The 27663-nt window shown below is 46.1% G+C and overlaps 1 protein-coding gene across 2 annotated transcripts in view; it reads right to left on the reverse strand.

The window, feature by feature from the left end:
* Positions 1–27663, reverse strand: part of epha3 (eph receptor A3) — a 299166-nt gene that overhangs the window by 108211 nt on the left and 163292 nt on the right. For both annotated transcript variants that reach the window (XM_038801693.1, XM_038801692.1), the window contains exons 4-5: positions 8696–8851; positions 3373–3708 (exon numbers count right to left, since the gene is read on the reverse strand). In XM_038801693.1, coding sequence (XP_038657621.1) covers positions 3373–3708; positions 8696–8851 — 492 coding nt within the window. The remainder of the gene's footprint in view (positions 1–3372; positions 3709–8695; positions 8852–27663) is intronic.

Raw genomic sequence — 27663 nt, forward strand, 5'->3', positions numbered from 1 at the left:
CAAACGTGAACCAGGCGTGACTGCATCTTGGGGGGGGGGGGGGGTTTCGCAGGCCATTAGAGACCCCCGGGTGGTCGGGGACGGGGTGATACCCTGACACTCCCCCAGGCACCAAGTGCCTTGGCACTGCCAGCCTGGCAGTGGCACCCAATCATGGCACTGCCAGGCTGGCAGTGCCAAGGTGCCTGGGTGCCAGATTGCCACAGCCAGAGGCCATTCCCAGAGGGGCTTGCCCATTAGAGGAAGGTGAGGGGGGGTTTAAGGGGCTCCTAGATTGTTTGGCGGGGGGGGGGGGGGGGGGGGGGGGGGGTGCAGAGATCAGGGCTGCCGGTCAAAATGGTGCTCCGATCTATGAGGAGCCATTCCTGCTGGCGACCACATCAGGGAGAAACTCCCTGAGGCCCAAAAAACCGGCAAAGTGCTGGTGAATAAAAGGATGAATCTTGGCGCTGCAGCTGCCGGGAAATACCCGGCCAAACGCTCCTGAAACCGGACTTAGTTTTAAGTTTGCTGAATTGCACCCAAGGAAAAATCTTTCTCCCAGGGGTTGGGAAACTTTGGAATTCTCGTCCTAAAACAATGGTTGGAGCAGAGTACTTTATTGTCTGTAAGGCAGAGGTAGAAAGATTCTTGATAAACAGGGGGGGTGAAAGATTAAAATCTGATCAGCCATGATCTTATTGAATGGGAGAACAGACTTGAGGGGCCGAATGGCTTACGCCTGCTCCAAATTTGTATATTTGTATGGAACAAACAAATGCTGCAATTGCTCTCCGTGCTCCTGGGAAAAGGGGAAAGAGATTGGTCATATTTATCACTTATGGGGCTGGATTTTACGGGACATTGTGGCCCCACCCCAAGGCTGAAAGGTCAGAGGGCAGCCTGCCCAGGGGACCCACTTTGCCTGACACTAGCCTGTGCAGGTAACGTTGTCAGGTTACCCACTTGAGGTGAGCCCCCCCTCCCCACCCACCCACCATGGGTAAAACAGCGATAGAAGCGGGATGGAGTCCTTACGTGGCTGCTGCTGTGATATGGGTCATGTTTGAAGCGGCATCATAGATCAGAGACTAGGTTTACTCGAGAGGTATGGCCAATTGGATGAGGGAGTTGCCAGTACTCAGTAGTCAATATGGATGAGTATGTACAGGAAAAAAGATTGGGAAAAGATGCCAAAAAATAAAGTAAACAGAATATAGCCATCATTGGAGTTGGTGTCTCTAGCTCGTTTGCATTTCTTATTTTGTTTCTTTCTTTTAAAGCTGCAAACAAAGCAATAACAGCATAGTGCTGTAAGGTAATGAATATGGGTTTGTGTTTATGATTAGTACTAATACTAATTGTTCAATCCCATTTGTATCTATCTTTGAGATCAATAAATGCTAATGATATCACTGGAATGCTGGGTTCAATATGTTACTCAGGCCAACTGTTACAAGCTAGAAATAAAGTGAAGAATAATGCAGTCAGAAAACCAGTGACTGATTCAGGAACAACTGTGTTAGTATCATTACTATAGTTATTTTGGGGGTTATACTGACCCTAAATTGCAAGTTAATTAGGGCATCAAAATTTTGCCACATCCATTAAGCTCAGAAGGCCATCAGAATCAATACCCAATAGTGCCATTAATACAACATTTACAACAAAGCATGGGAATTTCCTCCCCACCCTCCCCTGCGGTATGTTTTGCAGTGGCAGAGGTGTTGTGCCATTGGTTTTCCCATTGTTTGCACCCTCCGACACCGGGGGACCTGCCATCAGCAGGAATAGAAGATCCTGGCAGTGGGAATGGTCAGAAAAGTTTGGCCAAAATGTTTGTACACTCAGTCAAGATCTCCACACCTTAAGAAGCGGTTTATAGAACCATATAGCATAGGAGGAGGCCATTTGACTCATTGGGCGAAATTCTCCCCTACCTGGCGGGGCGGGTGGTCCCGGAGTAGCAGAGCGGCGCCAACCACTCCGGTGTCAGGCCTCCCCAAAGGTGCGGAATTCTCCGCACCTTTAGAGGCTAGGCCCGCGCCGGAGTGGCTCCCGCTCCGCCGACTGGCGCCAATGGCCTTTGGCGCCACACCGCCCGGCGTCGGGGCTGGCCAAAAGGCCTTCGCCGGTCGGCGTGAGTCCGCGCATGCGCCGGAGCGTCAGCGGTCGCTGACGTCACCACCGGCGCATGCGCGGTGGAGGGGGTCTCTTCCGCCTCCGCCATGGTGGAGGCCGTGGCGGCGGTGGAAGAAAAAGAGTGCCCCACGGCACAGGCCCACCCGCCGATCGGTGGGCCCCGATCGTGGGCCAGGCCACCGTGGGGGCACCCCCGGGGTCCGATCGCCCCGCGCCCCCGCAGGACTCCGGGGCCTGCTCCCGCAGGCACAGAGGTGGTTGAAACCATGTCGGCGGGAGAGGCCTGACAGCGGCGGGACTTCGGAGAATTGCCGCGGGGCGCCCGCCGACCGACGCGGGGGGCTTGCCGACCGGCGGGGCGCGATTCCCGCTCCCACCGATTCCCGGATGGCGGAGAATTCTGGCCACGGCGGGGCCGGGATTTACGCCAGCCCTGGGCGACTCCCCGCCCCTGTGGGGGGTCGGAGAATTCCGCCCATTGTGTCTGTTCCAACTCTCATTGGTCCCACTCACCCTCATCTTTCTCCACAGCCTTGCAGATATTCCTGCTTTAAATAAATATCCAAGTCCTTTTTGAAAATTGTGATTGGATCTGCTTCCATCCCCCACTTCCTGGCAGTACATTGCAGATCATAACAACTCACTGCGTAAGTTAAAAGTCTCTTCACCTCCAACATAGAACATAGAACATAGAACAGTGCAGCACAGTTCCGGCCTTTCGGCCCATGATGTTGTACCAACCATTTATTCTAATCTAAATTCAACCTGCCCTACACCCCTTCAATTTACTGCTGTCCATGTGCCTGTCCAAGAGTGGCTTAAAAATCCCTAATGATTCTGACTCCACCATCTCAGCTGGCAGTGCATTCCATGCACCCACCACTCTCTGTGTAAATAAACTACCTGACATCTCCCCTATACCTTCCTCCAGTCACCTTAAAATTGTGTCCCCTGGTGACAGCCATTTCCGCCCTGGGGAAAAGTCTCTGGCTATCCACTATCCATGTCTCTCATCACCTTGTACACCTCTATCAAGTCACCTCTCTTCCTTCTTCATTCCAGTGAGAAAAGCCCCAGCTCCTTCAACCTTTCTTCATAAGACATGCCCTCCAATCCAGGTAGCATCCTGGTAAATCTCCACTTCTGGTCCTACTGCCCATCACCATAACTCGCCCCTGTAAAAAGTTTCTACTCAGCTACGCTCTTGTCCTTTTGATTCCTTTCAACTAAGGAGTAAACAATGTGACTTACCTGCCTGATTGGTGGTGATGGAGACTGCAGCAAACTGCCGGGGCACTGGGCTCATTCCGGACACCCCGTTCACGGCCTCAATCTCAAAGGTGTAGTTGGTGTGCGCCAGCAGGTCGACCACGGTCACCGTGGTGTTGGCCAGGCCCCTCTGCCGAGGCAGGAACTGCACGTTGCTCACGCAAGGCTCGCATTGCCTCGGGCCGCTGGCGCACTTCTTACAGATGACGCTGAAAGTGATGTCCTTGCGGCCTCCTGCGTCGGTCGGCCAGCTCCAGTCCAAAATGACCGATGTCTCGTTGATGTTGGAAAACACGTTCCTCGGGATGGAGGGAGGCCCTGGGATTAAATAGGGCAAGGAAAGGAAACAAAAAAAAAGCAAGAGAAAGGTTACTTCAGCTCAGCCATAACAATTTATTGTTCTCCAATAAAGCCATTTTCTTTTAAGCTTTTCTTTTAAGCTTTGGGCTGGGAGCAGTGGGGAACCTGTACATCATGTGACTCTTCAGACCGCAATAATATTTTAATTAAATTTGGCTTACTATAATTTCAGCTTAATCCTTTGAGCCCTCAGCCTTGTTGAAGAAGTGTAACTGATGCCCGACTTTATTAACGGAAGAAAATATGACATACGAAAGACATTCATATTCAAACTTCATTTTAAAGTGAAATGAACTATTAATCCTTCTCCAATGAATTGTTAGTATCAGAAGCCCAACAGATCAATGATTAGCCCGCGGAATTATGAAGTATGCAGATGCTTTATTGAATTTTTTTCCAACCAATATGTCTTATTTCTATTATATTTGCAAGGCGAGATTACAAACCGTTACCCAATAATGCCTTTGGGCTTATTTTACTTTGATGTCTGACAAGTCAGGTTTTGAGGTCAGTTCTCCGAGAAGCATCGGTACAAAGCTGCTGCATTTCATGTGTCCCTCAGTCCCATTCAATCATGTCACTCTGCTGGCTTTGCACTGCCATGCTTAAAGAGATTTTATACTTTGCCCACACGCAGTTTGGGACTGATAAATTCAATCAGTTAGGAAGCAACCAGCACAGTTCACCTCACATTTCATGTGCTTAAGAGTTCACCTGAAGCACTCCGCAGTTTTTCGGAGGTTCCCTTTGACGGCAGTTCTATCTTAGAAATTGAAACAACGATGTGCGATATTAGGAACAGATGTGCCAGCGTATTCACATAAAATTCCTGCCTTCAGTTTTAATCCTGAGACGGGTTAACACCTCAGTAAACAGTAGATAGAGAAAACACAAGAAATATGAGGAATAGGACATACAGAGCCTCAAGCTTGCTCCACCATTTAATAAGATTATGGCTGATCCTTGCCCTTAACTCCACGTTCCCGCCTGAATCCCATATCTCTTGATTCCCTTAGAGTCCAACAATCTATCAATCTCAGCCTTGAATGTACTCAACGACAGAGCATCCTCTGGGGGGAGAAAATTCCGAAGATTGACAACCATCTGAGTGAAGGAATTTCTCCTCATCTTAGTCAGAAATGGCTGTCCCCTTATCTTGAAACTCTAGACTCTGTAGCCAGGGGAAATATTTCCTCAGCATCTACAATGTCAAGCAGTAAAGATCTTTTAGGGGAGATGTCAAATATGACATTGACTAAATATAACTGGATGTGAACTATTAGGTACCGAAGTGTTCTGTTTAGGTTAACATTCATGATAACAGAATTAAATACACAGTCTGTCGCAAAGGAGTAATACACATTGAAGAATTCAATTTACATCATAACCCATTATAACGAGCAGGGTTCAATTTACGGGACATCTGTCATGTTGCAGTTGTCTTTGGTCATGCCCTGTTGTTATACAAACCAATTCATAAAGAAGATTTGATAGGTTTATCGGTGTGTTAATGCCTTGGCTCACATTCCAAGATATTTTTCTTGCTTTTGCTGGTGGATTTATCAGCCTGTAATTTTGATTTCCCAGGCTAGGGCATACCAGAGAGATTCTTCGACTGGTCCGAGTCATTCCGGAATGCTCCCCATCATCGATGCTATCAGAGGTTAGACCCTACTCTATGGCAGAAGCAAAATGTGCTCTAAATTACAAAATATTCTGCTCAGCCTTTATTAACCTTGATAAAAAGAGTATTTTCACCAAGAAACACTCCCTGTAAACTTCCCTACATAGCAGACCAGATCTCATAGCATTCCATTATGAACTTTGCATGCTGCAATTAAAATCCGTACATTTAAATGGGGACATGACGACTGGCTGTCCAGAGGTACATTATTGCAATGACCATATTTATTTTTATTTGGCTAGTACAGACATTGGTTTGATGATCTGGATCATCTTGATGGAAGGGTTGATGCTGCATTGGCAAGGTCATGTGCTAATCAGGGCTTATTAGTATCTACACCAAACTCCCAAACTCAGTAATGAAGTTCCATTTGCAATGCTTCATTCTCAGAGAGAGAGAGACCCCTTACCAAAATACCACGTGCATATTAACTTTTCACACCATACAATCTTATGACCTGAAGGTTTCCAACTTTGTAACAAATGTTGAGACAAATTATTTTCGACATAAGCTGCAGTTAGTTAACAGTGGTTAGCACAGTTTCTTCACAGCTCCAGGTTCCCAGGTTCGATTCCCGGCTTGGGTGACTGTGTGGAGTCTGCATGTTCTCCCCGTGTCTGCGTGGGTTTCCTCCAGGTGCTTCGGTTTCCTCCCACAGTTCAAAGATGTGCAGGTTCGGTGGATTGGATGTGCTAAATTGCCCTTAGGTTAGGTGAAGTTACTGGGTTATGGGTATGAGGTGGAGATGTGGGCTTAAGTGGGGTGTTCTTTCCAGGAAGCAGTGCAGTCTCGCTGGGCCGAATGGCCTCCTTCTGCACTGTAAATTCTATGATTCTATTCACTGGGACTGGATGTTCATAAGTTCATAAGGTATAGGAGCAGAATTATTCCATTTGGCCCATCAAGCTTGCTCTGCAATTCAATCATGGCTGATCTCATCCTGGCCTTAACTCCACCGTCCTGCCCATTCTCCATAACCCTTCAACCATTACCAATTAAAAATGTGTCTCCTTAAATGTGACCTCATTAAATTTACTTACTGTCCCTGCATCCACTGCACTCTGGGTCAGCAAATTCCACAGATTCACAATCCTTTGGGAGTAGTTTCTCCTCAGCTCTGATTTAATTTTGTTATCTCTTATCCTCAGACTAAGACCTCTCATTCTCGAATACCCCACAAGAGGAAGCATCCTCTCCACGTCTACTTTATCCATACCTTTTATCATCTTGTATACCTCAATTTGATCTCCCCTCATTCTTCTAAACTCCATAGAGAGTATAGGCCTAAACTGTTCAATCTCTCATAAGACAAACCCATCATCTCTGGTATCAACCTAGTGAACCTCCTCTGGACTGCCTCCAATGCCACTACATCTTTCCTCAAATAAGGGGACAGAAACTGTGCACAATACTCCAAGTGTGGTCTAACCAATGCCTTGTATAGTTGCAACAACACTTCCTTACCTTTATACTCTATTCCTTTAGGTATAAATGCCAACATTCCATTTGCTTTCTTTATTATCTGCTCTACCTGCATGCTGGTTTTCTGTGACGCATGAACGAGGACCCCCAGATCTCTCTGCAATGGAGCACACCGAAGTCTCTCCCCATTTCGATAGTAGGTTGCCTTCTCATTTTTCTGACCAAAATGCATGACCTCACACTTATCCACATTAAACTCCATCTGCCACATTTTAGTCCACTCTCCTAACTTCTTTATAATCATTTGTAAGGTTCTTATTTCCTCATTGTAACTTACTGTCACACCTATTTTTGTTTTCTCTGCAAATCTGGCTATAGAACCTTCTATCCCTGTATCCAAATATACAGATTGTATATATCTGGGGCCCAAGGACTGAACCCTGTAGCACCCCATTAGTTACATCTGGGGATTCAGAAATAGATCCATTTATCCCGACTCTCTGTCTTCTGTCCGTCAGCCAGGCTTCTATCCAAGCAAATAAATTACCCTGAATCCCACGTGATCTTTTAAATCTTTTAAATTAACCTTCTGATCAAATGCCTTCCGGAAGTCCAGATATGCTACATCTACAGGATCCCCATTATCCACTGTGCTTGTTATATCTTCAAAGAACTCTAGCAAATTAGTCAAACATGATTTTCCCTTTATAAAACTGACAGTCCAGACTCTGAAGTCCAAAAGAAGAAACATATTCATTTCAGCAGAAGTGCAAGTACCCCAAACCTAAACCAAGGGCAGAAATTGCAGGGCAGAATCTTGTTGAGGCATTGGGAGTCTTGTCTACTGGTTGGAGACCTACATTGCCTCTGTTTGGGATGGACCACAGCAGAACCACAAGACAAATCAGGCAGTTGTGAGCCTTCTCCCAGACCCTTGGGGAGAAAGTCTCATCAACCAAGCGACGCAGGCCACAGCTAAGTAATGTGGAGTTGAGGGGAGGGGTTTATAGGATGAGTGGATGAGTGAGAGGGGAGAGAGGTGCAAGAGGGTTGGTGGCAAGGGCAGAGGGATGACTCTCAGCAGGTTCACGCCCTCCCCCTCCCTTCCCAATGTCCAGTTCCTTGATCGGGCACTGAGTGCCTTTGATCAACGGAGCTCATCCTCCCTCCCCCACCCCCATTCCTCCCCCCACCCTGGCATCTACCTGGAGGTGACAAGCTGGCTGCAAGGTTTTAGATTCCATACATGCTCCATGGTGACAGTGCCATCTGCAGCTGGTTAATATACCAGCGGTGGTAAGATAAGGCCCTTGAGTGGTCATTTGGCCACTGAAGGTCCTCAATTGGTGCTGCAGGTGCCTGGAAAAACCCCGCTAAATGCACCGTTCAACGGACTTTAACTCAAGTCTGCTGAATCACGCCCCAGAAATGTTAACTCCGTCTCTCTCTCTCTCTCCACAGTTACTGCCAGATCTGCTGCATATTTCAACATGTTCTGTTTTTATTTCTTCAAACATACAAATTGGGAGGAGTAGGACACTCGGCCCCTCAAGCCTGCTCTGCCATTCAATAAGATCATAGCTGATCTGTTTGCAGTCCCAACTCTACATTCTCACCTACCTTTATAAAGATTCATAACCCTCGAATAAGATTCTTAATGCTTTGGTTAAAAATGCTATCTCTCATCCAGGAAACACATTGCAAGTATTGATTTTAATATCACAGTAATATTGGGATATCGCAGAAGCTGATTTATTTTCCTGTATGGTTGGAGCCATAAAGTGCTGGGCCGAACAATGTGGCAGAGAAGCAAAATGAGAGAGAAAGAGTCGTACTCACTAGTGCATGCCATGGAGATGGGATCTTTGTGTGCCCTGAAGTAATTCCTATCACAGTCGCAGTACACAGAACCTTCTTCCTGAGCATGGCTGTGAGGAGGGCACTTGGCACACTTAACATTTCCAGCAAAGGCTTTGTAGAATCCAGGTTTGCACGCTGATGGGAAAAGAAAACATGGGTTTAGGTTAATTTTACATACTGGATATGCAAGACCTTGTAATAAAATGTGCGTCATCTCTAACTGGCAACAATGTTCTCTTTAACTCTGTTTTCCATTTGAGAAATCAAGATGATGGGACGAGGCACAAAGAGTAGAACTAAAAAGTATAGGATAGAAAACAAAGTTAAGAAAATAATTTGGTCATTATTGCATTGCTGTTTTTGGGAGGTCACTGCATTAATTAGCTCCTGTGTTCCCTACACTGTAACAGTGACTACAATTCAAAAGATACTTCATCCGCTGTAAAGCTCTTTGAGATGTCTGGTGGTCTTGAAAGTCTTACTTGAAATTCAGATGTTGAATAGGGTGGAGGTAAACTTGATTTTTACAGAAGGAAGAACTGAGCAAGGTGAGATGTCCCAGAGTCAAGCTTAGTGTTTGGAAGAATGTGTTAAGTTTTGATCAACATTTGATTTGAATTCTTCCACATTGGAGCTCCTGCTGAACCAAGTGAAAACATTTGCCATGGCAAGCTATTGGATTCCAGGGTCGAAATAATAAGATTCCAAGATAGAGACTATGACATTTCTACAGTGTGATGAATGTAAGAAAATGGTGTATATATATATTGTATTTTGTATCGGTTGCAGCAGTAAGGATTTTAAAAGCCTGGGTTAAGGTATATATTTGTTGGAGTAATATTATTAAAGAACCTATGTTAAGATATCCAGACCATGACCAGGATTCTCCGATCCTGCCGCCAAGTTCTGACTCCGGCGTCAAAAGCGGCGCGAGCCACTCCAGCGTCAACGGGCCGCCAGCCCGGGTATTCACCCCTTCCTAGGGGACTAGTACAGCGCCGGAGTGGTGTCCGCTGCTCCGACACTCGGAAGACGCCTCACCACGGCTGGTGCGGGTCTGCGCATGCACGTGGGTTCCCGTCTCTGCGCCAGCCCCCGGGCAATATGGCAGAGCCCTACATTTGTCCGGGTTAAATGCCATCTGCCATTTCTCCGTCCAATCTTTCAGCCTATCTATATCCTGCTGTATTCTCTGACAATCTTCATCACTATCTGCAATTACGGCAATTTTAGTATCATCCGCAAACTTGCTAATCAGACCAGCTACGTTTTCTTCCAAGTCATTTATATATATTACAAACAGCAAACAGTACCGATCCCTGCGGAACACCACTAGTATGGACGGAACCTCTGTCCCCTTTATTTATCAGAAAGCTTACATGCCCTCTATACTCTCGAACTGGAATTTTTGTTGAATTACTGAAGTCAGCATTTAGTCTATGTGACAGTATTCCGTTATTTCCTGAAAAACACTTCCTAATTTAAAATCTCTCTCTTTTGTTGTAGCCTTCAGGATATTTGAGGCAGCTATCTTGGCCATTCATCACCTGTGGTAAAATGAAAAATGCCAGGTTTGAGTTTGATATACAGTTCCCTTTATGTAATTATATTTTTACTCTCCATACCTTGATTGACAAGTGGAGGTGTTCAATTTAATCTGATTTGTTATAAGAGTTTGATCCATCTGGATATATGGGCCTATAGTCCTTTCACTGTCAGGTTTTTTTTGTGCTAAACATTTGGACAGTTCGTCAAAAGCTGTCGCTCTGGACCTTTTCAGTGATGTTTGTGGAATCCAATACAGGCCCAGAAATACAAAAACGCGTATTGAAGGTCTAAACAGGAAGGTCAAGAAGTCAGCATGCCTGTCCCCAGAACAAATCTGTCTCTTTCGTTGTAGCCTTCAGGATACATAGGGCGGGATTCTCCAGTCCCCCAGCCACGTGTCCCTCGGGCCATGCCGTTCACTAATGGTGAGATTTTCTCTTTCCGGCGCTTGGCAATGAGATTTCCCATTGAAGCCTCTCCGCGCCACTGGGAAACCCACGGGCAGGGGTGAGCTGCCAGCAGGAATAGAGAATCCCAACGGCCGAACAATGTGGAATTGCCGATAGCACTGCATCTCCGCAATACAGGAGAAAGAAATCTCCTAAAGTGGGTTTCTTTGCAATCAGGGGTACAAGTCCCACCTCATTTACATTCTGCTGTGGCAGTCAGAGGGGAAGCTGCCTTCACCCACAGGGTTTGAAAGAACTGCAGCGCAAATCACACTTGGAGGGATCACAGCAACAGCGAGGAACACGTGATCTGCATTTGATTAAATTAAAAACATGCGGTGCAATTAACAGAATTCCTGACAGGCTGGAGTGTGAACAACACATCAATCCAGTAAATTATCCACTTTAATATCCTCGCACCATGCAAATTCTTAGAAACCCTCATGACCATGGTCACATGGGCGTCAAGGCACAAGCTCAATAATTAGGACCTCTACTCAAAATGGATCTGATTCTTCATACATCACCAAAGTCTGTCTTTTTACTATTTAAAGAAAATGTCACTAGTGCCGTTATTTGCCTTGTGTTTCCTATAAGGAACCCAGCCACACATTGTGGATCTGGTGTGCAATGATTGTCGTGGTGCCCCAAGAAATGTCATTGAGCAGACGGTCCATGTGCTCAAACAATGCTTCCACTGCATATACCATTTGAGAGGATGGTTCCTGAAAGGGTGACCAAATTCAATGTCACCGTCTGCATGCTCTCTAACTTTGGCATCGTAAAGAAGCAACCCTTACCTTCACCTGGGCATCGAGAAGTGCAATTCAGAGTAGCAGGATGACGAGGACCAGCAGCATGAAGAGGAGGTAGAGCAGGGGCTACAACAACCACTAGTGCCTGAGCTCTCAAAGAACAACTCATCCAAGTGCTTAATGTGACTATGCTTCCCATCCTCAGTACACCGATGGTCCAGCAGCTTCCTCACTCACCCCGCCAATCTGCCTCTCTGTCAGTCCTGTCTCATAGGTCTTGACCTCACTTCATTATAAACATAAATGGCAACGCAAAGTCCAAAACAATAAACAAATTTATCAAACAACTCAATTTAATCGGTATCAAATAATTATCAGAAACACTTAAAAACGTGGGCAGCACGGTGGCGCAGTGGTTAGCACTGCTCCCTCACCGCGCCGAGGTCACAGGTTCGATCCCAGCACTGGGTCACTGTCCTTGTGGAGTTTACACATTCTCCCAATGTTTGCATGATTGTCGCCCCCACAACCCAAAGATGTGCCGGGTAGGTGGATTGGCGATGCTAAATTGCCCCTTAATTGGAAAAAAAATAATTGGTTACTCTAAATTTAAAAATAAATACTTAAAAATATAATTTTGCGACTTCTTGGTGTCTGTCTCTTGTTCTTGTTGTTTGAGCATGCTGCTAGTATTTCACCAATTGCTACAACAGCATTAGTAATACAAGGTCTCCAGATAACTGTGAGAAGCTCTTGATCTGGAGGTCCCAGCTGCAGACTGCAGCACTTGAGCGTGCAGCCGTGTCGTTTGGCCCAGCTGTCTGTTTGGCAAAAGACGTAGAGGAACAGGCTTGAGGCTACCCTGAGAGAGGACCAGCGCCGGCCCTAGGGTTGCTGGCGCCCCGGGCAAGCTGAACTTCGGCGCCCTAGGGGGGGGCGGGGCCGGGGCCGGGGCCGAGGGAGGGGGCGGGGCCGAGGGGGGGGGCGGGGGGGGGGGGGGGGGGGGCGGGGGGGGGCCGAGGGGGGGCGGGGCAGGGCCGAGGGGGGGGGGGACCGGGGGGGGGCGGACCCGGGGGGGGGGCGGACCCGAGGGGGGCGGACCGGGGGGGGGGGGGGCGGACCGAGCGGACCGAGCGGGGGGGGCGGACCAGGGGGGGGGGCGGACCGAGGGGGGGGGGGACCGAGGGGGGGGGCGGACCTAGCGGACGGAGCGGGGGGGGGGGCGGACCGGGGGGGGGGCAGCCCTGGGGGAGGGCGGCCACCGCGCATGCGCTGGTTGGCACCGGCCCAACTGCGCATGCGCGGGACCCGAGTCTGGCGCCCCCTAGCACATGGCGCCCCGGGCAACTGCCCGAGTTGCCGGTGCCTTGAGCCGGCCCTGGAGAGGACAGTAGGTGCCTTACTCATGGAAAGGCAGCCACTTTCCTGGGACTACATCTCAGCACTGCTGCAGCTCTTGATGGGTACCAATTGCAGCAGTGATGTTGCACTCTGTAAGTCCCATCAACAGCTGCTCCCAGAAATATGATGGAGATCATCTGAGATGCCACAGCAGCAGTGTTCGCGGCTGTGCAAGCTTTCAATAGAAGCTCCGTCATGCTGAGCACCAGTGTTGTGTTCATGGACTTGATCACCGAGTCCATGTGGACAGAATGATTCCTGCGCTCTGTGCTTTCAGAGGCGCTGTCTGCCATTAATTTCCACACCCCCAAGTTTAAGGTAGCACCTGATGTAAGAAGCAAACGTTTCTGTGATCAGCATCGAATAGTTGACGCAGAGCATGATAAATATGATGCTTATTGCTCCAGCATCAACTAAAGTGTTGAGGTGATATAACTGCATTGATTACATCAACCACATCTGAATTATTTTAATAGGAACATAGGAATTAGGAGCAGAAGTAGGCAATTCAGCCCTTCGAGCCTGCTCCCCATTCAATCAGATCACGGCTGATCTCTTCCTGGTCTCAAATCCTCCTCCCTGCCTGTTCCCCATATCCCCTTAAGCCGTTTTTAAAATCAGAACTATACCTATCTACTTCTTGAAACCATTTAATGATTCAGGCTCCAACGTACTATGGGGCAGCAAGTTCCACAAATTCACCACCCTTTGGGAGATGTAGTTCCTCCTCATCTCAGTTTTAAATCTATTGCCTTTCAACCTGTGACCTCTCGTTCGAAGTTGCCCCACAAGGGGGAACATTTGGTCTACATTTACTTTATCAATCCCTCTTAGTATTTTATACATCTCACTGCTGCCTACGGCGCTGAGGACCCAGGTTCGATCCCGGCCCCAGGTAATTGTCTGTGTGGAGTTTGCACATTCTCCCCGTGTCTGCTTGGATTCTTGCCCCCATTGTACTTCTCTTCCTTTGAGGAATGTATGATTATTTCTTGGTGATTCTGAGATAGGCGTCACTTTAGTTTGTCAATATTAATTTTCAGCCCAAAGTTCATGCCTGGCTACTGCTAATCTATGTATTAGTTTTTGTAATCCTTTGTCTATGCATACTACAAGTGTTCTATCATCTAGAAAGCTAATGATGCTATCATTCGCCACCTCCAATGCAGACCCACCACCACCCACCTCCCCGCCATGCTCCCCCCCCCCCCCCCCCCCGAATATTAACACCAAATTCTGTTTCTTCAAAAGTTTCATTGATCATCGCTTCTGCATAGGCGTTGAAGAGGACTGGTGATAAACAACACTCGTGTTGAACTCCCTGTTTGTTGCTCCTAATTGAATACTCTCACAGTTGCTGTTCGTCCCATATGAGTTGTCTATCTCTCCAGTCTACTCCTCTGTCTCTTCGCACTGTCAAGAGCTTAATCCAGTCAACCCAATCAAATGCTTCAGCAAACCAAAAATAAAATTCCTGTCCAAACTCTAAACTGCACTCACTCGTTAATCTTACAATGAAGATTGTTTCTCTTGTGTCTTCTTCCTCCCTGGAATCCAAACTCCTCATCGCTGATATAACCTGTGCCTTCCTGCCCACTTCTTTGCCTTAACTTAACTCTGAACACAACTTTCGATGCACGGACAATCGGTAAATTGTAATTGTATGGAAGTCAGAACAATCAGCCTGTTTTTGGCTTCTCAGAGGGATCATTATTGGCTGCATGCAGTCCTTTGAGCAGTCTCCTGAGAAATCAATATCTATACATGGCTTAGTAAAGAATGATGCCAAGCTCTTTCCCACATTTTTAATCAGATCTGTAGGTATTTCATCAATTCCAGCCATTTTTGGAGGTTTTACCTCATTTTTTTTGCTCTTATCTCACTCTTTGGTATCTGAATCATAGAGTCATAGGGCGTGATTCTCCGCTCCCACGCTGGGTGGGAGAATTGCGGGAGGGCCACTGTGCCACCCCCCGCGATTCTCCTGACCCCGCAAAATGGCGTGTTGCGTTTTGCAACGCGCCGCTCGGAGAATCGCGGGCCGCCGTTTTTCACGGCGACTCGCGATTCCCCGACCCGGATGGGCCAAGCAGCCTGCCGTTCCCGACCGGTTCACGCCGACGGCAACTACACCTGGTCGCTGCCGGCGTGAACATGGCGCCAAAAGCTGTTTGTGGCTTGTGGGGGGGGGAGAGGGGAGTGAGCACCACGACCGTGCGCCGGGAATGACGCGGCCGGCGTCTCAAAGGGACGCACTCTTTCCCCTCTGTCGCCCCGCAAGATCAAGCAGCCTCGTCTTCCCGGGCAGTGGAGGGGAAGACAGCCGGCCAACCTGCGCATGCGCGGCTGACGTCATTAGGCGCGCCGGCCGCGTCATTCTCGGCGCGCTGGGCCTTGAAGCCAGCGACAAGTCCCCGTGGCCGAGATTTACGGCACGGCCCTCCTAGCCCCCCGGGGGGGAGAATAAGGGGCAAGGAGCGGCCTCCGACGCCGTTGTGAACCTCTCCGGGTTTCACGACGGCGAAGGGCCTTGCGGAGAATTCCACCCATAGAATCCCTATAGCGCAGAATGAGGCCATTTGCTCCATCGAGTCTTCACCGAATTTCCGAAAGAGCAGCCTATCCAGGCCTATGTAACCCCACCTGTACATCAAGGGGTAACTTAGCATGGCCAATCCACCTAAGGTGCACATCTTTGGGCAATAAGATTCTCTCTGCTACAGCATATGAGGAAAGGAAGAGAAAAAGATGGAGATAGAAAGAGAGAGAGAAAGAGAAATAAAGATACATTCACTTAAACTAAATAATTACACTTTTACTGTGGCATTGGCCATGAGAGAATATCTGGTCCAATGAAATCAATGTCAACATTACTTTCTTCTTTAAACTCAATCATTTTGAGTTTTTAATTTCTTGCATACAGCTCTTTATATGGTCCTTCCATCTTTTTCTTATTTTATCAGAATTTATTCACAAAATACCTTCCTTACTCTTGTTTTCAGTCCTATATGCAGTCATTTAACTGTGAAACTATGTGAACAAGTACATTCAGCAAGCAACCCACATGATTCACTTCCTGCGCCATTGTCTTGAGCAGAGGCCTCTCCTCTCCCACGTGAATGAAACAGTTGAAATTCAAGCATAACTCAAGCAAAAATTGTTTCCAAAATAATTGGCAAGAAATGGACTCTTATGAAGGTAAAATCTGGAAGCAGCTTCCCCAACGGGCAGGCAGCATGGTGAAAAACATCTCTTCTCCGAATTGGCAATTGAAAAGACTAATTATGAAATGCTTTAAGCTTAAAAAAGATAGGGCTTTGTCCTTGATCTCAATTGCAAAAAAGCACCAAAGTGAGCCAAGTCGTGTTTGAGCACAGATGGGGGACTCCTGCTGCCTTTCTCCCCCATCAGCACTAGATACAACACATTTGGTGACAAAACATTACCTGCCTGCTGCTTATTGTATGTCCTGAGGTGGTGTAGGTGGGCATAGTGTTGTCATGGTAACTGAGCCTCTGAATGGTTGGTTGCACTCAATGCTTAAAGGCACACTGCCTTCCTGAAAAAGGTGCTTGAAAATCTTTGAGCGGATTTTCTTTTTGCAAAAGCCCAATGCAGTGTAGAAAATTCTATTGAAATGTTTGTTTTGAGTTATTTGTATGTGATGCCATTGTGACAAACACATCGCCCTCCAAAACAAAGGGTTCAGTGAATACTTCTTCCCCACTAAAGTATTGCATCTTAAGTTTTCTTGTTATTCTCTTTGGCTGACAGCACAAAAAACGTGACAGGATAAAGCAGAAAGAAATAGTTTTAGATCAGGCTGAATACTCAAGAGGCTCTGGTCATGAATTTGTGCACAGCAGCTGACAAGAGGCCAGGTGGTGTTATTTTCTATGTGCTGTGTAAAATAAATGTTTTTAAAAAATGAAACAGGAAAGAGCGGAAAGCATTCCGAGGAGGAATAAAGAGTTCAGATTGCTCTTTTCTCAAGGGAGAGGCTTAGTGATTGGTTTCACACTCAGTTCACTTCCCTCAGCTGTTAGAGTTCTAAGTGATGTTGAAAATGAGCTATTCAACAGCCCGTCATCCTCCCATGCCCCCACCATGGGACCCCAATCCAGTTATTTCCTCAGGTCAGACCATCATTTAAACTCTACACTGGATCTTGGACTGGATAGTCAGAAATGGTTCTCATTGGGGATGAACCTGGAGGACCATAATGATACTTTAAAATATTTTAATGCATTCAATTCCAAGCACTGGGTTGAACATATTTATTATTTCCTTTTTTTCAGAGTGGAGATGCCATGTTCCTGAACAGTCTTTGGTTATATCTACATTGGTGAAACGTCTGCTTCTGCAACAATCCAATGAAATGATGGAATAGTACCATCTTAGGCAGGCTATGCAGCAGGAGCCTTTTGTGCAACGTTTCTATGTCCCAATTTTCAGCAGGAAGTTTTCAAAGAGGATTGCCACGAGGCATCATTAGCAATGCAACAACATCATGATGCCGCTCGCCCTGATATTCCTCCATGGGAAAACTTGATTAATGCTGGTATGGGAAGATTTACTAGGCGATAATCCCTTCTGATACATAAATGTCACTCCTCAAATGTCTCAGTTGGTAACAAGAAGCTGTAACTGAGGAATACAGGCTGAAAGGAATGACGCATAATCCTCCTGTTCTAAGCGGAGTTAGCTGACCTTGTGTAACATTGGAGCACAACAGACGGGAACAGAAGTAGTGGATTATAGAGGGGAAAAACCTTCAAGGGTTTCCACTGCTCTAGTGATTCTTGCTGTAGACGTAAACGTGTGGATACTAGTTGAGGACAGATTGAGTTTGCATGTGAAGCCCTCCACCGTTGATTGACTGTCAAGGGTCACACTGCGGCAAAGAGTACATTGATGTATACAGACTGGTATCAGAACATGAACCAGTGCTTTTAGATTAGAAGGGGGAAAAAATTGGAGGGACTTTTTTAAAGTGTCAACAGGGAGTTTTATAAGAGCAAGAATTATAAAGCAATTTAGAAATGCATACGCTGTAATTTGTAACCACAAAAGCATACAGGCTTCTCTTGTTCACATATTAGGTGATGCATTTACTTTGTTATATTAAGCTGTACAAGTCTGATAGGTTCCAGGTTCACATCCTGATTTCCGTGGAGTTAACTGCGTTCAACCAACGTGGTTGTGGGGACACGAGGCATGTTGAAATATTTACACTATTGCCACAGCAGTTAAGGTCTTTGCATACATTCCTGTCTGTACAAGGTTAACATATTCATTCAAATAAAAGCAAAATACTGCGGATGCTGCAAACCTGAAATAAAAACAGAAAGTGCTGGAAAAACTCAGAGTCATTTTGGGCTCGAAACTTTAACTCAGTTTCTCTCACCACAGCTGGTGCCAGCCCGACCTGCGGAGGTTTCCCAACACTTTTTGTTTTGATGACATATTCAATAAATAGGTTGACAACTAGCAGCGACAAAATGAATGGGGATGAGAAACATATCAGCCATGATTGAATGGCGGAGCAGACTCGATGGGCTGAATGGTCTAATTCTGCTCCTATGCCTTATAGTCTTCTGGACAAGGAGCGGGATTTTCTGGCCTTTCTGCAGTGGGTTTTCCAGTGGCAGCGGTGGTTCACCATTGGCCACTGGTGGGATCTTCCTGTCTCACCAAAGTCTACGCCGTTTATGTGGTTCATCCGTCCGGCTTCCGGGGGTCACGTTCTGCGGGACCGACTGGAAAATCCACACCTCCCCCCCCCCCCCCCCCACACGGAATTTGCAGAGCCATACCACCGTGGGCCAAGCTAAATTCATTGTTGTGTTTCACACTGAATTATCATTCCACATTCCCCAATAGCTTAGAATAAAGTGAATGAAAAGCAACATCCATGTAAATTTAAAACCACCTTTCTAAATAGGAGTCCAGTCAACTGCAAATTCTGCTTTCCAAATACCCGATCACTGCATGCATTAAAGTTTAATTACTGGCCAAGTAGAATAGGTGTATGGGCAGGCAAATCTTTGACTGACGTCTCAGACAGCTAATCCCTGACCTGATATCATATTGGTGCTGTAACCCTAACCTTTAGAATGATGTATCACATGCTGTCTATGAAAGATAGAACACACACACACAAAGACCTACATGACAGTGTTTGACCTGGTGTAAGCTTAGAGCCAGTCGGATTTGCAAGGAAAGCTCTAATCAAAGCTCTAATCATTACCTGAAATTAGTGCCCCAATGGGTTGTGACAGACTGGTAACAGTCAGCATCCGACCTCACACTGATAATAACCTTGTACTAATTACACAACAGAGTGACCCTCTATGACTGTGGTAGATCTGAACGACCAGCAGCTATGAAGTTTATGCCAATTACAAGAAGACCTGACATTCATCCATCCATTCACTCCGATTTGATTTGAATCAAATGGCACTATTTGATTTTCATTTAAATGGAGGAAACTGACTCTTGACTTCCTAAGTGGCATGTGCACTTTCCTTCATGACCTTTGACACAATCAGGTTTGCTTATACAAAAATGCAGAATGCAAAAACACACAATGTAGTATGAGATTGATTACCCTTTTGAGCGCTGAATTTCCCTAACATTTTACAAGACGCAAATGTGTTTTCCATCACCTAACAGATACAAGAAGGATGCTCAGTATAGTTGTAAAGATGAATAATAATGTGATAATATACTGATGATGTGAGTTGTTGGAGTTTGGATTCTTGATTTGCAGAGTCAAGTGTTTAAGAGCCACCTATGACTGACATTTCTATCTACCAATGGGTGAATGCCTTTGATTAACTTTGGACTGAACTGCTGGATGGCGTGTTAACGAAGGCCTATGTTCAATCCAAATGAAAGACTACCAAGACCTCATTCAACCTACACGAATCCAATTTTTATTGGATATTAAGCAGCTCTGAAGGTAGAAAAGGGAACAGGCAGAGCAACTCTGCCATGTTTCTCTGCATACCAACAATCACTTCAGAGAAATATTCATGCAAATATGGTCATGTGAAACATTTCTCTGCACTGAGTAATAGGATGCATGAGTTTGCCTTAACTGTGGTGTGGGAAACATTGTCAGCTGAAATCATGGCAAAAAGGGAATTTTTCAAAGTTAAATTTGGCCCTTTCTGCATGTAGTTTCTAACAGTTTAACTAGTGGAAGTGGAAGGTGATATTTACCCTTGTAACCAGTATATATTTTAAGGGATCAACATCACACTGGGGGCTCACACAATTGTTATTTATCTTTATGTGTGGGGAATTAACTTACAATAAAAGGTGTCCTTGAATATAAGCTGTGCAGTCATGCTTTTTGATATTACGGTCGGCCATATGGTTCATGTTGTGTTGCGTTCAAATAAACTGCCAATGTTTGGTTGACTTTGGGCTGGTTCAATGATCATTTCAAATGCTGGAGGGGCAACACACTCCCCAGGTCATATGGTCATGTGGGACTTGCAGCTCGATCATGCAACTAATGGCGGTTTACGTCTATGTCAAAATGTTGCTGATTTCAGCTATATTATCTTGGGAACGCATCAAGTCTCACAGAAATAAACAGCAAGCTAAAGAAGGTATAATTCCAGACTGCCCTTGTGCACTCCTTAACATCTGGTCATAGATTCTGCATTAGCAGAGGTCTGGAAGGAGATTACATCCCCACTCTCTCGGTCACATTCCTCGGCAGTCGAGGGACAATAGGAGTAGAGGAAAAAAATAATAATTCCCCAAAAATATAATAAATTCTATACATAGAATATGTATTTGAGTTTGACTCAAAGGATGCCCATTTTTCAGAGACATTGGGTGCGATTTAACTCAAAACAAATCCTATTTTGGGCACGTACGGTGGTGTGTTTCTTGGTGCTTGCAATGCTGAGAATGACCCTGCTATCTAATGGGACTCTGCCACTTGGAATTCCCCACCGAGGACACACTTACTTCATTTCCTACACCAAAAGCTCAGCTCGTTAGAGCAGGAAGATGACTCGCGGATTGAGGTGTCATTTTTATATGCTGCCCGATCTTTCAATTCCTACTCCTCCAATGCAGTCTCTGGACCTCTCCCACAACCCCAACCAATCTCTTGGAGGAGCCTCGAGCCCCTCCTCACCCCACCTCTTGAGGGCAACACCGGGCTCAATCCCTGACACAGGCAACCTAGAACCTGAGCACCTTGGCACTGCCAGCCTGGCACCCTGGCAGTGTCTCTGCAGATAGGCATTGCCATCTGGGCACCCAGGCAATGTCAGGGTGGCAGTGCCAAGGTTCCTAGGTACCAGCAGGAGTGCCAGATTACACCCTTCCCAGAGTGTGACCACCTAGGGGCCTTCAACATCTTGGGTGACCATCCCAGGTGCTGTTACACCCGGTCCACATGCGTAAATGGCTCCATGGAGAGGTCTCCCAGGCCAGGCCGGTAGTTCCCGGACTTCGGGAGAATCTGACATAGACATGTTTAACGGAGCTGAATGGCTCATTTAAATATGTTAATCTGGATCTCGCCCAGTGAGACCTCGATAGATCTCGCGAGACGTTTCGAGTGTCATCAGGCTGGCAGATTTAATGGCCCTGCCATGTCACTAAGTCGGGAACTGGGAGGCCATCAGCTCGCGCCCATTTGCCCACCCATGAAGAATAGCTTAATTCTAATCAATTTTTGACATTGGCGACCAGCAAATTGCATCCAAGGTCAATGGAGTTCTCCATTGTCCGTGGCTCTTCCGTGGCGTTCTTGCGACGGGCAGGCGGGAGAATCTAGCCCAATAGATTTGAAGTCTCTAAAAGGGTCTCGGAGTGAAGAATTGTGCGCGTGTGTGTAATGGAGTCTTGGCATGAATCCACTGGATTCTCCACCAGTGGGATTCTCCACGGCACCGGCAGTGCACCCACACCTGTGGGTTTCCCGGTGGCATGGGGTGGCTACCAATGGGAAATCCCATTGGCAGGTAGCGGGCACGGTGAGGGCACGGCAGCCAGGAAAACGTGGCTAGCGGACCGAAGAATCTCGCCCCAAGCAAAGAACGTCTCCGTAATGAGTAATTCCGAGGAAGCCCCTGATCAGCCAGTCAGAGAACTGAACTGAATGACCAATCGGGGAAGCCAAAAGCTGTTCCATTGACCAACCACTGTTAAAGAAAAAAATCACATTCAGGCATGAGACAACATTGCTGCCTCGGAGTTCGGGACCCCAAGATAATATTCTGCGGCTCCAAACGGGGTCGTGATCCATAATTTGGAAACTTCTGGCACATGGCTTTAAAAGGAACAGAGCTCCAAAACAATATGTTATCCACTAAAGAGTATGTACAAACAAATCTACCTTCCCATCACCTTTCTCAATCATATTCATCACCTTATCATCACTCACTGTCATTTATCACACTGTTTGTTCAACATCCAGTACTGCATGAGCAGAAATATCCCCAGTTTAACGTTGAGAAGTTGTCTTTGGATTCACCACAAGCTTCAATTCCCCAGCAACTACCTCTATCCTTTACCCAGACCACTGTCAGTGGCTGAACCAGGCAGTTCACAACCTGCCGTCATATTTGGCCCCTGAATTAGCTCCTAGCCATTTGTCCATAAAATCATCAAAGTTGCCTATTTCACCTTTATCATATCACCTGGTTCCTCCTTTCTGCTCCTGCGTCATTCCTTTGTTACCTCTTAGACTTGATTAATCCAATGCTCTCCTGGCTGGTCTCCGACCATTCCCTTTACCTCATCCAAAACGCCACTGATTCGAGCCTAAAGCACACCAAGTCACATTCACTCATCACCCTGTGCTTACAATATTGGTTCTTGCTCTAGCAATATCTTGATTGTAAAATAGCATCCTTGTTTTCAAACCATTCCATGATCTCAGTCTCCAACCCCAACATGCCCCCCCATCTTCTCTGTAACCTCTTTCAGCCCTGCGTACCTCCAAGATTTCTGCAAATTGGATGGATTGGTTTATTGTCATGTGTACCGCGGTACAGTGAAAAGTATTTTTCTGCGAGCAGCTCAACAGATCATTAAGTACATGAAAATAAAACAAAATAAAAAGAAAATACATAATAGGGCAACGTAAGGTGCACAATGTAAAGGTTAGTAATAATATTAGTCTTACAATTAAATTTGAAAAGATTAGTACGATAATAAGATAAGTAAAAAAGAGGATCTCTTTGGGAATGCTCGCAGAGAGTCGCCACGCTCCGGCACCATCTTGGCTTCTTGTGCATTGCTCATGTCAATTGCTCGACCATGTTTCATAAATATCACAGTAGTCTTCATCAGTGTGTGCTCGGTGAGAGTCTTTATTGAACAGGAATTTTTAAGATGTCTGCCTCCAGAGGTAGCATCATGTTATAATCACATGGCTACAGAAAGCGAGATGTGGCAATCTAACTGGTTATATTTCAAAACCCAAACACACCATTGGCAGCTGTGCCTTCAACCATCTAGGTCCTAAGCTCTGGGATTCCCTTCCTAATCCTCTCCACATATCCACCTCTCTTTCCTCCTTTACGATGCTCCTTAAAACCTAACTGTGGCCATCTGCCCTCATATGGCTTGGTGTCACATTTTGTTTGATAATGCTCCTATGAAGTTTCTTGGGATGTTTTCAAGGTCCTATAAAAATGCAAGTTGTTGTTATAGAATATTCTTGTCCTTATAAAGCAGCATATCCTCTGACTTACCATAATTGGAACAACAGGAGATCAACTCATATTTCAAAAATATCCCCAACATGTTGTTCAACTTTTACCTTCCTTATTCTTAGTTCCCCAGCCTTAGCACATTCCTTGTTCCCCACCCAGTAAAATAAAAGCAAATCCAAACTGTTGCATTTTATAATATTAATTAATATTTCATTTGAAAATTCTGGCAAACTCACATAATTTGAGTCTTCAATTTAATCTAATTTATTTGAAATCTTCACCATAAAATAGCTCGAGGTAAAAATGGTTGTAAGCAAAGCTACTTTTGTAAACATGCCGACATCACTCTAAACACACTTAATGATCTAAGTCATCTTGGCTAAATAGGCAATTTCCTGACCCCTACCTCCCCCAATTCTGTCCTGACTGGCTCCTGTTTACTTAAAACCATAATGTAACTGTTTATTTAAAAATTGAGATTTGCTTCTAGTTCCTACAGGAAATCTATTCTTCACATTATGAATGGAACAGAAGCATAGAGGCAATATTCCAAAATTTGCAACAGCACAGAAGTGGATGGTGCATTGTTGTGAATTACTGCATACAGTACTGGGACTGTACAGTGCTGACAGCTGTTTCCTTCCCATGTTATTGCACTGTACAGTGTGATTACAGTATGGGCAACAACGTTGCTTTGGGCCAAGGGAGCAACTTGTTTACCACTTCATTTATCAGGTATAGTTACTTATAACTGAAGTTTCTATCATATTCCTTTCATGGGCACTGACGGCAACTCAGGTGGAAAAGGATCTCAAGTTGTTTGTGCCTGGGCACAACCTCAGTCCTGAGCAGTGGTGAATGGCCGGAATACAGAGGTCCAACGGCCGATCTAAATTCGCCCCCAGGTCTCAACACCAGCACTGAGATGAATTGTTGTCACCAAGCAGGCACCCCGACTCAACACATTCATCCATGCAGAGATCCAGAGTTTTGTCTGTCGGGGGGAAGGTGGAGAGGGGAGGTTGGGGGTAAGATGAGGCTGGCAATTGTTTTGTGGAGCTAGCAGAAGGCAACTCTGCAATATCACAATCCTATCAGCTTTTGAAGGTTCTTTTGAGTGGCCACCATTGCTATTTTTTTACTAATTCTTGAGATGTTAATGTCACTGGAAGTTGTCCTTAGACCGAGTTCCTTTAAGTTGCAGCTTTCACATCACAAACCAACACACTTAACAATATGAGTCTTAAATGGCCACATTTCTTGAAACTTCTTCGCATTTTAGGTGAATACGGGTATTGCCTAAAAATGAAGGCTCAAACCAACTTAGCAGAGGCCTGAAAAAAGCATGACCTACCTGGATAACATTCTGGCTTAGCCTGATAAGTGGTGAGTAACATTCGCATCACATAGGTGCCAGACAATGGCCATCTCAAACAAGAATGAATCTACCTCCCCATTACATTCAATGGCATTACAATCATTGAATCCCTCACCATCAATTTATTGGGGGGTCACCATTGATCAGAAACTTAGCTGGACCAGCTACAAGATCAGGTCAGACACTTAAAAATCAGTCAGGTGTGTGATGAAACACACTCCACTTGCCTGGATGGGCGCAAATCCAAAAACACTCAAAAACTCAACACCTTCCAGCATAAAACAGCCCACTAGATTGGCCCCTCGTCCACTACCTTCAACATTTATTTCCTCCATTAGCACACAGTGAGAACAGTGTGTACAGAATACTGGAGTAACTGCAGCAACTGGCAAACCCTCCTTCCACAGCACCGTCCAAACCTGCAAACTCTACCATCTAGAAGAGCAAAGGTGGCAGATGCATGGGAACACCATCACCTGGAAGTTCCCCTTCCAGCCAACACCATCCAGACTTGGAAATTTGCCGTTCCTTCACTGTCACTCAGTCAAAATCCTAGATCTTCCTCCCTAACAGCACTGTGGGTGTACCTACACTACATGGACTGCAATAGTTTGAGGCAATGGTTCACCAGCACTTTCGCAAGGGCAATTAGAGATGGACAACAAATGCTGGGCTTGCTCGCAATCCTCATGTCCCACGTAAGAATAATTTTTAAAACTGGCTCCACAAATCCTGACACGCAGCTTCTTATGCACAATTTTTGCCTCACTGGCAACTTGCTTTATTTCTCGACAGTGCGACATTCCAATTTAAACTATATGCAAATAATCTAACAACACAGTGGGAGAGCAAAGTACCACCACAGGAATCCACTCTTAACAACCTTAGAACTCCACTGTGCTTTTTGAAGAACGTATCTCTCTTCGCTTTAAGGATATGAATTCTTTATATTATTAACAGACCAGTTTTATTATTGGCAACATATTTTAAGTTTAATCACAAGGTCAACTTTGAGGATAGCGAATTGCTGATGTGTTTAGGCACAATTTCTGATGACTGGTACACCATATCCAACTGTTCAGCTAAAGTGCCTACATTGCATGTAAGTTTGTTGGCCAAATAATAATTTTGTGTAACTTCATGTGAAAAATTGAGCCTTGTATGTCTCTTTGGAGGTTCCTCCCAGATGTCTCAAAGTTTACTTCACCTTTCTGGCGTGTTTTGTAAAGCTGCTGCTGCCCAGCAGGGAAGACAGGGATAAGCCCCAAACTCTCTCCGTACATTGTTTCTTCTAACAAATCCATTCACTTCAGTGAAATGTGGACTAGATTCTTCTCTTATCCCCCATACCCACATGACAGTTAGCACTCCATTCTTTTATTGATGAGCTGCCTCAGGCAGAGGGGTAGGATTCCATTGCATGTTCCCCAGTTGACTGCCCTGTGCAGACAGCTTAGGTACTGAATATCCCAATGGAATTACTGTCTGGATATTGGAACTCAACTGGATCCTGTCCTCATTTTAGGTCCACATAAACACACTTTGCTGCAGGGGTAACCTGACCGTGATTAGCTGTGAGAACCCTGGCTGGTGTACACTCTTACTACGATCGTAATGCTTCTTCTGGTCCCCACTAACCCCCCCCCCCCCCACCCCCGGGCCACATGTTGAAGCAGCTTTTGTCTGTCTCTTCACCACGTCTCTCATTGCCTAAACTCAGATACATCATCTCCTCTTTGATTCTATTAATGGGCAGGATTTTCTGCCCTGATTTTCAGCAAGCGGGAATGGTGGTGGCAGATGGGGAATTGAGGGGGAGTCCCGAAATAGCTTTATGCTGGAGGGATTTCCCCACTTGATTTCGCCCCCCCCCCCCCCCCCCCCCCCCCTTCCCATCAGTGACATAATAGGGTGCCCACAATGGCAGGAACCTCTTTTGAATACATTTTAATATAATTAGCAGGCCTCCCCATGGGTGGAAAGGTGGTGTCCGTGGGGGATCGGGAATCCGTGGTGGTGGGGGGTGGAGGGGGTGGGGGTGGATTACGTGGTCGATGTGCGGTGGGGGTGGGGGTTGGGGGGGGTGGAGGGGGAGGGTTCCTTTTTTCTATTTTTATCTTCTTTGCATCGAGGTGCCACACCCCGATCGCCAGCGTGACATAGTGGGACCACCCCATCACTTTGTTTTGCGTAAGGCCGGGATTTCCGGCCCCGTGGTGGAGAGACCCATCGCCGGAAATTCGGCGACCCAGCCTAAAATCCATTGACCTTTGGCGGTCCGGACGATCCCGATAGCAGGTGGGTCTGGAAAACCCTGCCCTCAGGATATGGTGGGAAAAGGAAACAGTGCATCCCCACCTTTCCCGCCTGAGCTCACACTGACAAGGTAAAATTGTGAAAGCTCTGCTCAAAGGTTTTTCAGATCTGGACTGAGGAGATCTTCATACATAACCCATTAGTTTCCACTTCTTTCAAACATCTCAGAAAATTCGTTTTGGGCACATCCACCCATTGTCTGTAAATGATACATGATTTGTGATCCTGACTGCTGTTGTTTTCTCTCACCCCTCCACTATCCTACCTTGTTCAGTGTAATTTAAGAAAATAGAACCCTGGTATTCCTACAGTGCAGAAGGAGACCATTCAAATCTGCCTCCATTCTCTGAAAGAACACCCCACCTAGGCCCACTCCCCCTGCCCTATCCCCACAACTCCACCATAC

Source organism: Scyliorhinus canicula, chromosome 7 (genome assembly GCF_902713615.1).
Source record: "Scyliorhinus canicula chromosome 7, sScyCan1.1, whole genome shotgun sequence".
Taxonomy (NCBI): Eukaryota; Metazoa; Chordata; class Chondrichthyes; order Carcharhiniformes; family Scyliorhinidae; genus Scyliorhinus; species Scyliorhinus canicula.